The sequence below is a fragment of the Aquila chrysaetos genome, chromosome 1, assembly GCF_900496995.4.
Source record: "Aquila chrysaetos chrysaetos chromosome 1, bAquChr1.4, whole genome shotgun sequence".
NCBI lineage: Eukaryota > Metazoa > Chordata > Aves > Accipitriformes > Accipitridae > Aquila > Aquila chrysaetos.
In genome coordinates, this window is record NC_044004.1 from 58501373 (window position 1) to 58517064 (window position 15692).

The following is a 15692-nucleotide window of genomic DNA, read 5'->3' on the forward strand; positions in this document are numbered from 1 at the left end:
GGAGGAGGGAGAGAGGAGGAGGAGGAGGAGGAGAGAGGAGGAGAAGGAGGAGAGAAGAAGGAAAAATCCCGTGAAGTCCTCGGGGTTGCTCTCGGCAGCTGGAGACCCCCCGGCCGCCCGCCCCCTCGGGGCCGAGGTACCCCCGCTCCCGCACGGCACCGGCCCCGCGGGGAGACTCGCCCCGCCGCGCCGCACGGCCGGAGTAAGTCGAAATACACCCGCTCGTGTCCCGCCCGCCCCCAGGGACCGCGCCGGGGGCCCGCCCCCCCGGAGCCCCGTCCCTCGTCCCCTCTGCCCCCCCGGGGCCCGGGCTCACCCTGGGGATGAGGCGACGCGGAGGGGAGCGGAGCCCGCCCGAGTTTCGCCTCCGCGTGAAGTTGCCGCCACCCGGGTGGGCCCGAGTTAAAATGGCTGGGGGGGGGGGGGGAGCGGGCGGGCAGGGGGAGGGGGCGCCCCGGGGGACGGCGACGGCGCTGCCCGCGGCGCGCACCCACCGGGCCTTTGTCCGCCGCTTCGCCCGCGGCTCCGGGCACGGCTGGGCTCGGCTCGGCGGCACCGCGGGGGGCGGGGGGGCGAGGAAGAAACAGCCCCGGGAGGGAGGGAGGGAAGGAGGGAGGGTGAGAGGGAGGGATGGAGCGGGCGGGGAGGCGCCCCCCCCCCCCCCCGCTTCCCTCCGCGCCGGCGGGCAGGGAAAAAAGTTGCCGCCGCGGCGCCTCCGCGCCCCCGGCCGCCTCCGCGCTCAGCGCCCGGCCCGGGGCCGCCTGCCGCAGCCGGCGGGCGCGGCGCCCCACGGGGGACGGCGGTGGGGCGCGGGGCGGCGGCGGCGCAACTTCAGCATCGCGCCCGCCCTCTCTCCCTCCCTCCTTCCCTCCCTCCCTCCGCCGTCGGGGCGGGGCGGGGGCGGCGGAGATGAAAGGAGCCGCCGCCGTGACTGACACCGCGCCCGGGGCGGGGGGACCGGGCGGCGGGGGCGGGGAGAGGGCCGGGGCCGGCGGCTCGGGGGGGGAGCGGGTGCGGGGCTGCCCCCGGGCAAACTTTGCTCGGGCTGCGCCGAGCAGCCTCTGTCTGTGTGCGTGTGTGTGTCTGTGTGTCTGTGTGTCTACATGTACGTGTGCGTGTGCGTGTGCCGCACCGGGGGGCTGCGCCGGGGCACTGCCGCTCCTCTCCCTCCCCAGCCAGCAGCCCGCCGAGGAGGGCACGGGCACTCGCAGCATCCCCGGGCAGACAGACCTGCTTTTTTAGGGCTGCTTTGTTGAGACTTGCCCCCTCCCCCCTTTTTTTGGCGGGGGGTGGGTGGCTGCGGCCACATGGCGCTGCTCGGGTAAGGGGGAGCAGGGGTGGGGAGCGTGCGAGGATTTGCTCGGGCGCTGCCCGCGCCCGCTTCGGACGGAGGGCAGAATTAGCACATCGCCCTTAAATCCAGCAAGTGCCCGGCAGGAACGTGTAGCAGCCCCCGGGCGACGGGGAGAAAACCAGCCGGGGTGAGCTCCCTCCGGCCTCAAAGCGGCAAACGGAGCCAGAGCAGGCACCGAGGTTCACCCCTCCGCCTCGTCCCGTTCCTTCAGCAGCCGCGCTGCCCCGCCAGCTCCCGGGTGACACAGCATCGCCCCGGCGCAGGGTACCAGCACGTTAAAAAAAAAAAAAATTAAATAAAATCATTCAAACAAAGGCAGCGCTGCGTTTTGGGAAACGTCAGGGTCCGCAACTTCTTTTATTTTGCGAACGCGACGGGCGCGCATTTTGCAGGAAACCACTTCCCATTATTTTGGCATCGGAAAAGCGCGCTTCGTGCTTTGCACATGCCCCGCGAGGTTGCTAAACCTTCAAGCGTCGGGAAACGGGGAAACGGGAACATGTGGATGCTCAATCCGTTTTCAGCAGATGCTGGTCCCGGCGCGGCGTGAGGAGCGGCCGGCGCTGGCTGGGACACGGGGGGGGACGGGGAGGGGCGGGGGGGGCTGAGCCCACACCGCCCCTCGTGCCTCCGCATCATTGCCCACGAACGAGTAATTAAAATCCAGCTGAGAAACGAGACCCGCCAAACGCCGAGAAAGGGGGCAGGTAGTGGGAAACGGGGGGATGGACTTGTCAAGTCGAAGAAACGCGTAAAAGAAATAATCGAGAAAGAAAGAAATTAGAAATGTAAACCCCGGGAAGGGGCTTAATTGTGCAACGCTCCCCGACTGGAGGGGAAGCCCCCTCTTTCCCAAAGGCGGCTGGAGAGAGGCGATCGGGAAGCGGTTGTTGGGCGAAACGGCAACGCGGGGATGGTTTGTGCGCGGAGGTGCTGCCGCAGCCCCCCCGCCCCTCCTCCCTTTCCCGGCGCTCGGCGGGCACGGGGTACCCGGCCCCGGGGGAAGGTGCCCCGGGCCGGTCCCTTTCGGAAAAAAAAAAAACCATAAAAACAAAAAAACCCAAACCCCTGCGGCGAGCGCCCGAGCGTTGCAGCCCTCTCCCCCCGACGGGGCGGCCCGGCCCGGGAGCAGGAGGCGGGGGTCCCCGCCGGAGGAGCCGGCAGCGCGGCCACCCGTCCGTTTCATCACCGGGTCCCTCGGGAAAAGCAGCCTCCCCCCGCCCCTCCGCCGTCCCGGGGTCTCCCCCTTCATGTGGGCTGGAGTTTTTCCCGGATCCGTTTTTTGGTGGAAGGATTTTGAAGGCAGAAAAAGGCCGCGGGGGGGGGGGCGGGGGGCGGCGGGGCGGTCGGGGCTGTGTGGGGGGGAAGGTGGAGACCGTCATGATTTATGACAAGAGGATAAACTCAGGAAACCTCAACTCCAACGCCAGATTCGACTGGAGACAACACAAAGCTGTCGCTTTGCTCGCAGTTCGTGGGGCTGGGGCGGCGGGCACGGCCCCGGGGGGGGGGGGGGGCACGGCCCCGGGGGGGTGGGGGGGGCGACCCGCCGTGCCCGCGCCCGGCGGGACCCCGCCGCCCCCCCCCGCGCCGCCGGGAGCGCGCCCGCCGCCGTGCCCGCTGCCGGCCGGCACCCGGCTCCGCACCGGCTGCCGCGCGGTTTAGTACTTTAACGGGGTTTGTTTTGGCGTTTTAGGTGTGGGGTGGGTTTTTTTTTCCTTTTCATTTTAGTGTGGTTTTGTATTTCCGCGTGGATTTTTTTTTATTATTATTATTTTGGACGGTTTTGTATTTTAGCGGTTTTTGGTCGTTTGAGCGGGTTTTGGCGTTTTAGAGGTGGGGTTTTTTTTCTTTTTTCTTTTTTCTTTTTTCTTTCTTCCTTTCTTTTTTTTTTTTTTTTTTGGCATTTCAGCGTTGAAGGGCTCCGCGCTTCGAGCACTCCCCGACGGCCAGCCTGGCTCGCCCGCCCCCGGGGCGACACGAACGGGGAGAGGAAACCCACCGTCGGCCCCGCGGCGGGCCGAGCACCAGCGGTCGGGGCAGCGGGACGACCCCCGCAGGGAAGATGGGGGGGAACCGGGGTCCCAAGGACGACACACCCCCCCCCCCCGGGGGCGCAATAAGCGAGGGGGGGTGACCGGACACCCTGGCGTGCGAAGCGCCGTCGGCCGCCGGCGCCCCCCTATATAGGGGAGGGCGGGAGCGGGGCGGGGCGGCGGCGCCTTTGATGTCCCGCCGGCGGCCCCTTTCATCCCCCCCGGGTCCCCCCCCCGGGCCCTTTGTGTGACTAAATTTGGCAGGAGCATGGAGGCGCGCCAGGGCGCCCACGTGTGCGCCGAGCTCCCAGCTGAGCGGGCAAGGGTTTTCTTCCGGGTAAGGAGACAGCGGGGGAGATCAAAGAGTTTGGGGAGCTGGAGCCGAAATGTGCAGTGGAAATAAAATAAAATAAAAATAATACAAAAAGGGGGAGGAAAAAAAAAAACCCACCCAAAAAACCCTCCTCCGGCCTGGACGCGTGCCAGCCCGGAGGTACGGGGGGGGGGGGGGGGGGAGCGCTGCGCACATGGTGGGGAGGGACCGGCGGGAAGGAGCTGGTTTTCTCCGGGAGGGAAAAAAAAAATAATTAAAAAAAAAATATATATTCTTGCAAAGGGGGTTGCAGTTATTTTCTGAGAAGAAGAAAAAAAAAAACACACCAAAAAACCAAACAAAACCCCAACCCTTTTGTTTAAAACCACCGGGCTGTGGAGCCAAGCGGGCTCCGCCTGGAAGTGCCGCCCGACGGCGCGTCCCTGCGCCCGGCCGGGCCGGGGCTGCGCGGCCCCGGGGGGGGGACACGACTCCTTTGTATTGACCGACAAACGAGCAAACAGCGGCAAAAAGGCCCCCCCACCCCCACCTCCCCACCCGAGAGGCCAGTGCCAGTTCGGATGGAGCCTTTCTAGGCAAAACCTCCGCGGGTTTTTGTCCCGCGGGGGGGAAATGTCGAGGGTGGCCCCCCGAGGGGTGGCTGTGCTTGGGGCGGGAGGTGTGGGTCCCATTTGTGGCACCCCACTCTGTGCCCTGCGGCTCCCTGACGGGACAGGCGTGCACCCCGCTGCTGAGGAGCAGCATGACTTTTTTAATGAGCTGTGAGGTGCATGGGTGGCAGAGCTGGGGTGCGGGAGGGGGGAGTCCCGGGGGGCCCCACCACCGCCCTGCACACCCTGCCCGCCCCAGGCCTGTGGGGACGGCCACCCACCTCTGGGCTTCCGCTGCTCCCTCAGGACTGCAAAGCACAAAAAAGGATGTCGGATTTCAAAATCTCTAAAATCAAGATTTTACAGTGCCTTTGCAAGGCGATGTGACTGAATTATGCGTGTTCCCTGGGCCTGCGTTTGCCACCCTACTTAGATAACATCCGTGATTTATGTGCAAGTTGAAAATATAGGCTGAATTCCCAAATTCCTTCTGAGGCAAATAAATCCTCCTCCATCAGGATGTGGGGTGAGCAGGGCCCGAGCAGGGCTGCGATGATTAGCCCTGGGCTCTGCAGCATTTTTGCTGCGGTCTCCCTCACGCGCCGTGGCTGTGCGGCACCGCCGGGGAGCCAGCCCCGGGCTGCCTCAGGATGCCTGAATGTATTTAGAAATACGGACTTGTTCCTTGCCTCCAAAACAAGGATAATATTTCTAAGCCTCTCTTTTGCCCTGTGAGATTAAATGCAACATTGTGTGTAAGAGGCTCGCTGCCACAGGAAAAGCTGTAAATAACAGATCCGGATGGTTTGGGGGCAAAAACCAAAGCGCCCTCACTCTTGTGTTGTACCAGGCAGTCCCTCTGTACGGTCCCTTTGGCAGTGCAAACCCTTTTCAGTGCTTTTACTAACGCAAGGTCCAGACAGCTGGTGTGGCTTTGGATTTGGGTCCAGGTTTGGGTTGCAGACGCTGTGGCCTACAGCCCCATGACCCACATCCAGCTGCTCATCGGTGTGGGTCGCCTGCTGTGGTCTCCAGACACTGCTGGCTGGGGCTGTGGGGTCCCGCATGATGAAGCAGTGATGCCGGTCCCCGGCAGCCTCGGGGGGATGTAGGCAGGGGTGGTGTGGGGAGGATTTCTCACCGCGCACATCTTCATTTCCCTCATGGTGGCTAAAAGGGCTTCTTTCTGACTTACTTTCTTTCATGGTTGGGCAGAGTCAAGAGGATGCTGCCGAGTGAAGGGAACAGTTCTGTATTTGCTGGAAATTTGTGCTTTGAATGGAGGAAAAAAACAAAAAGGGAATAATGTGTGCTGGTTTTGAAAACTCAGTTATTATGAGTCTTTATGAAATGCGGACTCATTTTTTAGAATTATAACAAAGGGCATCCTGGCTGTGTTTCTAGCAGCTATATCAAAGAGTAACTGCACTTCTCATTTAAAGCTACTTTGAAAGAGATCACATGTAATAGGTATTAGGATATTAAGAGTGTATATGTGCTTTTTGCTTTTTAATTTACACATCCAGCTTTCCAGTTCTGGGATGCCATTAATGTTCTTAGCCCAGAATTACTCTATTTAAAGAGCTAGGTTTTCTTAGCCCTTGCGACAACATGGGCTTTATGAGATTTGAGTGGGCAAATCTCACCAGCGCATTTTTACTATAAGAGCTTTTGTTTAGAGGAATGCATTGGTGGCTCAGATCTCACAAATATGTTAAGTTATCTTATTTTGAGATTAAAATAGTTAGCAGTTCAGGGGCTGCTTTCTTCTTCGTTCTTTAAGTGCAAGATAAAATACAGGGGAAGTGGCATGGTTTATTCAAATAAATGGTGACAAGAAGTAGCTTTCAAACTAACCCTTACATAGAGCAGTGCCGTTGCAGGATTATTTCTAATGACTCATCAGATCAGATAATCCGCAGTGTATGGATAAAAGGGGAGGCAGGACTCAGAGTCAGAACCAAACCCAGAAAGCCATGCATGGGAGAATGCAAAATGTGAGGTTAATGTTGTATTAAAGGTAAGACCTGAACAGAGCACAGCAACGTGCTGCCCCCCAGCAGGGATTTTTAGGCTGGGATTTTTGAAAGGACCGAGGAGATGTTCAAAGGGAGTAGAGTACTACATCCCTGAGGGGGCCTTTGAAAATCCAAACTTTAGTAGTTTTGTTGGACATTACATTTATGAGAGATTCTGGCTGAAGAAGTGTGTTTTAATTGCAGAGTAGCAGTTTTGCCCGTTTACGTCAACATTTCCTACTTTCTTAGAGGGGGAAGTTCTGCTCCTGAATAAATAAATGTTATACGTGGCCCAGGGCGGATGAGATTTGCTCCATCCCCGAGAGCCAGGATGCCGCACCCGGGGGCAGTGTCCGTGGGCAGGTTTTCAAAGGCCCCTCCAGCTGAGTCCTGCTTCTGCTCCTCTAGCTTTGCACTCAGCAGCGCCGGTGCGTGTCTTCTTGGATGCACCAGGGAAAGGCACCAAGGGGCTTTTGCTAGGGGTTTTGTGCACGCGTCATTGGAAGCCTTATGCTGAAAATGTTTATTTCTGTTGGTACTTGTTTGTACAGTGCAAAATTAGTATCTGTAGCCCTAGAAGTATGTGAGGTGCTTTGTGGAGAAGTCACCCTTCTACAAAAGCCCTTGGCATGGCTATAGCTAGGCCTGTTTTGGAATTCAGCATAAACCAATTGATATATTCTGCCAAATATGTAATGAACGTGCAGAGCTGACTGTGCACCAGGGTTTCCTCCTAGCTTTTGAAACGGCGACCGTTCCCTTTCTGTGCTCCCAACAAAATCAAAGCATCTTGTAATCCCTCACTTGTTTTTAAGTGACAGTAGTCCTCTGTGCCCTGACAAATATTGCCGGCAGAAGCCTGGTAGCTCCAGACAAGGTCCTTTGAAAGAGGTGGGCGGGGAGGGAGGCTCTGCGGGCAACTTTCCAGCGGCAGCTGTGCACTAACGGCATGGGAGTGTGGGAGGCTTCTCCCGGGTTAGCAAGACAGTTCAGCAATGCAGTGAATGTGTGCTGCCAGTGCATGACTCCTATTTACTTTTTTTTAATTCTCTGACCTCTGTCTGACCAAGTCCGTCGCCCATACGCAGCTGGACAGGCAGGGGGAACAGCAGCCGGGCTGTACCAGGGATCTCGCTGCGCTCGGAGAAACGCGCGGCACTCCCTCGGGGGAAGCGTTTGAAGCAAGTAATGAGGTGGCGAATTTTCCTTCTTGCTGAGGAAGTTATTTGGAGGTGGGTCTTATTTTAAAGTACCATCTCCCGCTTCCCAGGGAAGTAACTGCCATTAATTTGCCCGAGAGAGGTATTAAACAGTAACAGCTGAATGCCACTCAAAGGCAGTGGTGTTTGCTAGGGAAGTGCCAGAAGATGACAATTAGGAGTTTGCAAGAGTCTGAGGTATTGTTCAGAGCCTTGTCATCTCAGCATCACAGCTTCACGGTTTCCGGTCTGGTAACGATCCAAAAATATGTGTCTTCACGGTGACTGGAAGGCAGAGAGGCACGGCGTGCAGGGACTGTAGTTAGGGCTCACCTTTTGACGAAGAGCGAGATCAGTCCGACTTGCAGCTGGCCGCTTCACCTTTAGCTCCATTCTCCTTCGCGTGGGTCTTGTGGGCTACTGTGTCCACGTCCTGGGACAACGGGCAGTTTCGGCTTGCAATTCAGAATTTCAGAAAGGCTCTTTAAGGCTGAGGGAAGTAAATGGATGTGAGCAAAAGTCCTGCAGGCGTGGCTGGGTTGCCAAAGGAGGGCAAACCACCACAGGCGAGGAGGTTTGGGTCAAGTTCTGCAGACCTTGACTCATAATGGCGCTGGAGCAGGGACCTACAGATGAGACCCTGAGCTGCAAAAGAGGGGGGTGACATTAAGGACAGCATGGGGTAGAGGAGAAAACTCGAAGCGACAGTAAGCGAATGGTTGCGCTTACCATCACAGAATTCCCTGTGCGGTGCTGGCCTGGGTCTCTCAGACCACTTGTGGTTCCTGCTGAGTCCAGCCAGAGCTGTGGGTGCTCAACCCCCCTGGGAATAAGCCCTGCCTAAGGAGGAGGATGGTTTCTGCCCCGCTGGAGAAGGGTAATGAGAGAGAGAGGGACCGGCTGAGACCAGCCAGGCGATTTGTGGAGGGTTGAAGCCAGACAGGGTCCAGATCATGGCTGTTGTTGCTCATCTGCCAGGTCAGGCCGTTACGCCATGATTGATCAGCCGTCTTCTGGCTTGCATATCTCTGCAGAAAGCCATGCTTTCTCTCCCGTCTCTACCTTACCTCCTCTCCTGCTTTGTGCTGGCCAGAAGGAAGGCGTAGCTGGAAAACTTGCGTATCTGGGTGAACCTCCAGCAGCAGAACTGACCGTCCTTGCCCACCCAGCAAGGCTTTTCAACAAAACAAGGGACTCCTGCTCATAATACTCTTCTTGGCTAAAAGACTTTAATAACTTTTACTAATTTCAGTACCTTTTTACACAACATGTAATTAAATTATGAAGCTCCTTGCCGTAAAATGTTATGGAGGCGGAAACGATGAATGGATTCAGAAAAGGATTAGGCAAATTCATTTTGGCTATGAAACATGACCGGTCGGATACCACTTCCAGCTTGAAAAGTCCCTGAACCTGCAATTGCAGGCAATCCTTCCGGGCACACGAAGGTAACGCAGCAGAGGAGTGCGGAGTGGGAAACCTAAAACTGCAGAAACCGACCCAAACGCATGCTGTGACAGAAAAGTCAGATGTCTGCAACCCAATCTAACTTAAAATGAGATTTAATATATCAATCAAGAGGATCACCTTTTTTTCTGCAGAATTTGAATTTGCAGCATGCCGTCAGTCACTGGCCACAAGCTATAACCAAGATTAATACCAGCCGATGTGTGTATGCCTCTACTATGTTGATAATGAAGTAAAACTTTCCTTGTTTTATTTGTCTGTCCCTTGAGGAATTCAGTCTTTCAGACCTCTCTTGAAGCCAAGACTACCTTTTATAACTTTTATTTATGTTTGCTGACCATGAAGCATCTAAATAGTGTTTCATAAAAAAAAATCTTTATACAAGAAAGATCAGAAGTGTTGCATGGTATTTGTATTTCTTTAAAGAGGGTATCACTGGCATGCAGACAGGCTGTGGCTCAACTTTATATGTCAACAAAAAATCATCCATGAAACATTCACCATAACAAAAATAATATTAGATAACTAGAAAAATTGGTTTTTAATGGGATTTAATTTCATTTGTGATATATTATTTTGACTTCCAGTAAACCTTTCCGTTTTCCCTTGAATGCAAGCAAACACCTTGTTATGTTGAGCTCTCTTCTTTTCCTCTTATGCACCCTGCATTTAGCTCTGATATGGGCGTAGGATTCACCAGATTATTTTGCATTAGAAGAGTGCTATCTTTAGCGAGAGCAATTAAAGCAAGGGGGCTGCAGGCCAAAGCACTAGAGCTGTATAAGGATAGCAGAAGCTGTAGATTAAACTATATATTAATTACTCGGTTCCCTACTTGGAGCTATGAACAGTGAATTCTCTGATTTTATGTTGCATTTTTAAGGTAGTTTGTGGTTCACTAAACACAACACATCAGGAGGTTTTGTATGTAGATATTAAAATGGTGGTGCTTTAAGAACTACTACGGTGTTTCGAAAAACAGCTGGGGTAGACTCCAGAGGCAGATCCAGAGGAAGGGTGCGGAGCAGCCTTTGCAAGCGTTCGGGTCCGTTGCTTTATGCAAGCTCTTGTGCAGGCTTGCAATGAGCTGGTTTTATTTCATCTGCACCCCGACCTGTGCTGGTGGATTTGATGTTGTGGTCAATCAAACGAAGGTCTGATTCGGGCAGGAAGGTCTCCCCACCTGCTCTTCCCCACAGTTTATGGAGGTGCCCGTGCAGCCTCTGTTGTGCACAGGATGCTCTCCAAATTAGCAGGTCTCTGCCCCAGGGGAGCTTCTGCTTGGAGGAAGCTCCTACCTTTGAACTTAGTTGAATTATCCTCATCTGGGGAAATGAATTATCCTTTGGCTCTTTCTCACCTCTCAGAAGCTCCCTGTCCCCTCAGTCACATTTTTGTGCCCCTTGTTATTGCTGCACATCCTCCCTATGAACTCTCCCCGCAGCTGGGGAAGCCTGCAACATCCCCTGGGAGCTGTTGCTAATTTCAAGCCAGGCACCAGGGCAGCTGCCTTGTGCCCAACGCCCAAGCTGGGGGGGGGGGGGTCCTATTAATGTTACTTTGTTCAGTCGATCTGGATCTTGTAAAACATATATGCCTTCAAAAGTCCTGACTCTGACCTGGGAAACAGGTGGCACCTCATAAGCCTTTTCAAAGGGAGTTCTCCTCATCTGCTGCATAATGTAGGCCCCTGCATTAAATATAACTCGGTGTGGAGCAATGCCTGTAACGATCGTGCTTGGGCCGTCTGCGAGTCAGTTCAGCGGGGCTCTCCGTAAATGCAAAGCCCCCGCTGGGCACCCTCAGTCCCAGGCTGAGGGCCTCTGCCTGCTGTGGCTATCGTCTGTCACGCAAGCAAGGGATCCTGTGCGCCTCACTCCCATCAAAAGCGCAAACAGCCATTCGCTATATGGTAGAGGAGGGAGCGGCAGTAGCGACAGTTTTCCCGCTGGTTCTGAAATCCATCCCTATGATAATGGAGAGATTAATGTAATATAATGTAATTTAGTAACCATGCAATAGTTAACGTTTAACTCCTCTGCCCCTTTTGTTCTGCCAGGAGCCTAAATGTCGGCCGTCACTTGGGTGATGTGGAGAAAGCACAGCTTGAGATTGACCCAGGTGCTCAGCTTCCTTCAAGATCGCTGTGTGGCTGGAGGATCCCAGAGAGAGGCGTGAGCTCCCGTCAGGCCCAGGAAGAAAATGCCCGTGCCCCGATAGGACTGTTGGAAGCGGTTTCGAGGGAAGATGGGCCAGGCTGGTTGAGGGCAGAGACCGCACGGCACAGCGGCGTGCTTGGCGGAGGTGCGGGAGAGGAGCCTGGCTGGTGGGCAGGCAATGGGGGATCCATGCCGCCAGCCAGGCAGGGGAGAGGCAAGGAGGCAGCGGCTTTCCTGCAGGTGGGAATGCTCAGGCACAACCGGTGGCTAAACCAAGCAGTGCGGAAGAAGATGGATGGGAGATGGGGGAAAAATCCTTGAAAATGGCTCCCTGGCCATTCCAAGGCTGGAAGAGCTTGCTAGGTGTTCAGCTCTGAAAGCATAGCTTGTTAGAGGCTTACAGCAGCCCTAGGTCTGACTGCAAGACGTGACATAGCTTTTGCAATTGCCCTCTGGGGAGTCTTTCCCTCCGTGCTGGATGTGTTGGGAGCGCAGGCTCTTTTGCCTGTGAAGTTATGTGCAACAGACGGATGGTCTGAAAATTGCCCCAAGGTAACTTATTGTCTCTTGGTCTCATTTTTATGAGATTCGGACATGAGGCCAACAAAGAAAAAGAAAACAGCATTGACCAAGACCTAGAAGTATTTAATGTCAATTGTTCCTCGGTAAAGGGGAGAAAACACGATCTCTCCACGGAAGAAGTCAAGGAGCTGATTGCCAGAGCTGCCGTGGTGCTGCTGGGTTTAGGGTCCTGTAAGAAGTTGTTTGAAGGAGGCTGGTTGCTCATTCCTAATCTTTTGGCCTCCAGAAAAAGGGACAATGAAAGAGTTTTCAGGCACATACTTTCAGCAGTCTTGGCAGCAGTTGCTTAAAATTAATCCTTACTCGTGGTTTCAGAGACTTGCCTCTTGGAGCAGGCCCATGCTATCCTCCGTATTTGTACTGTGAGGAACACAATGGGACTCCAATCCCAATCAGAATCTGAATATAGACCTATATGTGCGTGTGCGTATATGTGTTTGTATACGTATAGCATATGTAACCAGGCTGAACAGCTTGGCGTGAACATCTCTGTGGCCCAGGCAGTGGCCCAGGCAAGCAGACCCAGAAGGGCCCAGGCTAGCCCGCCTTTCGCTGGGCCGGCAGAACCGCTCCCTGCCTTGCCGCAGGAGAAACCTCGCTCTCCCCTCTCCCCCTTTCTTTGCTCAGGTGAAGTGTACTTGGCAATTGTAACGCTGCAGGTCCGCGATAGTCACAAATACTAAATATAGGCGTTATATTAATTTGTAAGTGCTGCTTATGCTCCTCCATTAGCTCATGTGGAGGGTGTTGGCAGCCCGGTGGGAGCCTCTCAGAGCAACATCACTCATTTTGGCCATACAGCACAATGCAGTGTGCGGTAGCACTTCGGTTTTGAGGATTGAAAATATCTTTATTTCAACTAGGCAGCCAAGCTGGAAAGCTGTGAGGGATTTTCCTGAGGGGAAGTTTTTAGCCCTCTTTCTGGAAAGGCGGGAGGCTGCTGAACCAGGCCATTTTATTTGTTGTCACCTCCTTGCCCTGGCTGCGTTTAGTTCATGTAGCTGTGGGGCAATGCACGTACGCCTAGCCAGGCTAGTTTGTTGGCTACACTTTTCCTTTCCAATCGAAGGTTTTCTTTTGTGCAAGTTACTGTATATGAAAACAACCTGTTGCTCTGAGTGGCTGGGCTATACCGTTAAGCATACTTACTTAACCCAGGAGGGTTTCTGTAAAGAGTCTACCATCTGTTTAGTAATGGTGAGTAGCTCTGCCCATTCAGACACACCGGTGTAACGGGAAGACATTATTGGCAGGAATTTTGCAGGAATACTGATTTATTTCATTTACACAAAAATTATAAGGAGAGCTCTGTAAGTTTGTAAGGCTTTAAATGGTTGAACCAAATGAAACTATTAGAAGAACACAAAACTGCTCACTCAACTCTGCGAGCCCAGCTCCGCTTTCAGATATGCATCTCTGCTGACTGCAGCCTAGATATATATTCTTTGCAGTGTGTGAAGAACCTTAGCTGATGCTGTCCTGGGAAAGGTGGGGAGAGCTCTCCATAAAGCTGAAGGAGCCTCACAGCAAATGCTGTACACTGGTGCCCTTCTTCCTTCAAACTTCTTAGCATCTGGCTCAAGCACCTCTGCCAGCTGTGATGATTATGGAGTAGCGCAAGCAGAAAAGCTGCAAGCCATTTGGAGAAAAAAAGTAAGATATCCGACAGTAAGATATCACGTGGGGGTATCAGGGATGCTCAATAATTGCACCTGCGTGTTATTGAGCAACCTCAGTTTTGGAGTGGTGTTGGCCATTTCCCTGATGTACAGGCGGATCTGACCCATTTCTCTATTGCTAGCAAATTCAGAAATCATTTGACCTGAGAATCGGTCAAACATACCATCCCATCATGTTCATGTGCTTTCTTGTGTGTTTTAACCTAAAAATATTTTTTCAGCAAGATTTTGGAGCAAGATTTATTTTTCGTTCCTTTTAAGCCAATTTGGAGCCAGAAAGGAACAAAAAAACCTCCAAACCCCAAACGAAATGGCGCCATTGAACAAAGGGGCTCTTGTTTGTAAACTTCCATTTTAAAGTGTTATAGCATATTCTACTGGAACAGTTTTTCATCTTTCACTTACACAGTCCAATTTTTTAAATACTAACCTATTCAACAGTCAAGTACTTTTTAGTGCCTTTTTGAGCATCTTTTCAGTGCTGCACCCCTGCTTCTCAGAAAGCTGAACTTGCCTTTCTCCCATGTATTGATCCTCTTAGATAATGTCTCCAACAAGAAAAATAAGAGAGTATTTCAATTTGCAGAGGAGCAAAGTTAAAGAGACTGAGCTGAATTGTCCTGTAATCTGTCAGCCACAGAGCCTTCATCACTTAATGATCCTCACCTCATGTTTCTGCCACTTGCAGCACAAGAACAGGACTCTGTTTCAGAAAAGAACAACCCAGGAACAAAAAAAAAATCCCACTCCCTTGCTCCCCCCTCAATTTTCCTTTGAATCTAGACATGGTCTAGCCAGGAGAAATTTTTTTCTCTGCACTTCTACCTTAATATTTCTGTCTACATTGCTTTGCCTTTCTGTGCCGCCAAAGCTAAGTGTTTGCTGAATTAAATAAACCATGCCGCGTTGACAGAGCTTGTGAATACTGCTATTGTCACCAGAATCCTTTTGCTGATCCGACCCCAAATCCTAATGCCAGCTCTGCGCTTACTGGTGTGGTAGTAAGTGAACAAGAATCGATCATGCTGACGAGGCTAAGAGAATCTCCAAAAAGTCATTTTATAGGCTGGTTTTGTCACCAAGCAGCAAAACATCGGGTGCGTTATACCTGGTCTGCTTTGGAATTGGTCCTGTCTGTCCGGAAAGGTTTTTAAATTAGTAAATGCTCAGTAAATTAGCAACACATCAGAGAAAAGCTTTTTGTCCTATTGCTGAAATTAAAATAGTTGATGATTTCAGTTGCAAGGTAGTTAATAACATCGGATTTAATAGATTTCCAGTGTTTGTATAATGCAATAGGGGATGGTGGAAGGAAAAGGATTGTTCCCGTCTGTATTGTGGTGAGGAACCACAATGTAAAGGCTCTAAGATTAAAAATTAGAGCCATTTCTGTCTGACAAGGTAGTTTTCTTAAGACTTTCTTAAGAATTCTCTAAACAGAGCCATAATAATTAAAGTCCCCTAATTTTGCATATCTTAAATGCCTATGCACTGTTATATGTTCCAGAACCAAATACTCTTGTGTCCCACTGAGAAGTTCACATAAAAAAACTGGGTCCACTGTTTTTGTGTGAGGTCCAGAATGAAACGCATCCACCTTAGATTCCAGTCGGTCTTTGTCAAACTACCCAGTAAAAGAACATCCTGCCTCAAATCCCACGCCATTATTTCCTCTGACACCTATTGTTTCTTTTCCTTTTGGGCATGCCGAACCGTAGCAGCAGGAGAAGAGACGCTTTGGGGAGTTATGGTGAGAAGCTGATGCTCAGACCAGTATCGGAGTTCCAGAAGTGGTATTGGCTGAAGGGTTTCGGTTTCTTTTTTAACATATTTGTGTGAGATGGCACCATAGCCTTTTTTAGCAATGTTTTCCTTTTCACTTTGTTTTTCTTTCTGACAATATAGTGCACACAAACTCAATGTGGCTGTTTAGAGAGCTGCTGCATGAGTGACTCACGCTGTTTCTAGACATTGTATTTCACTGACGTGTGTCCTAGTCGGAGAGCTACGGTCTCAGCCCTGTGGTTTAGGTGAGTCACGCTCAACCCAGCACCTGGCAATAGGAGAAAGGCAGCTTTTGTTGACTTTTCCCAGTTTGGCCTTTGTCAGGGCATACTGACTGCTGGGTTACCTGTGGTCTCATGGAAGCACTCTATCTGTTGCACTGACCTTTGCCTCTTAGGCAGGGTCCCCTGGCTTTATTGGTGCTTTGATGTCAAAGAAGCTTGGTAGATGCCCGGTTTCTCAAAAAATGGGCCCTTTCTGTGTGAGGTT

General features: G+C 52.6%; 2 protein-coding genes across 4 annotated transcripts in view; one reads left to right on the forward strand and one right to left on the reverse strand.

Annotated features, from left to right (window-relative positions):
• The window catches only part of LEF1 (lymphoid enhancer binding factor 1), a 71353-nt gene extending 70737 nt beyond the window's left edge, over positions 1-616 (reverse strand). Inside the window, exon 1 of one of the 3 annotated variants that reach the window (XM_030019000.1) lies at positions 495-616. The gene's annotated coding sequence lies outside the window, so the exon portion shown is untranslated. Of the gene's footprint in view, positions 1-316; positions 403-494 lie in introns of those variants that run through there. The other 2 variants (XM_030019008.1, XM_030019017.2) reach the window with 2 other exon arrangements.
• Positions 617-3658: 3042 nt separating this feature from the next.
• LOC115343956 lies at positions 3659-13708 on the forward strand. The gene is made up of 4 exons (XM_030020566.1): positions 3659-3727; positions 5265-5422; positions 7421-7564; positions 11058-13708. Exons 1-4 carry the CDS (start codon positions 3659-3661, stop codon positions 11476-11478), a joined length of 792 nt encoding a protein of 263 aa, XP_029876426.1. The 3' UTR covers positions 11479-13708.
• Positions 13709-15692: the final 1984 nt, after the last annotated feature.

Excerpts from the sequence above, each read along its gene's own strand:
- LOC115343956 (XM_030020566.1), top strand. The coding sequence starts at position 3,659 with ATGGAGGCGCGCCAGGGCGCCCACGTGTGCGCCGAGCTCCCAGCTGAG. Across the intron at positions 3,728-5,264 it reads GGGCAAGGGTTTTCTTCCGG|GTTTGGGTTGCAGACGCTGT; the intron begins GTAAGGAGACAG and ends ATTTGGGTCCAG. Across the intron at positions 7,565-11,057 it reads GCTGAGGAAGTTATTTGGAG|GAGCCTAAATGTCGGCCGTC; the intron begins GTGGGTCTTATT and ends TTGTTCTGCCAG.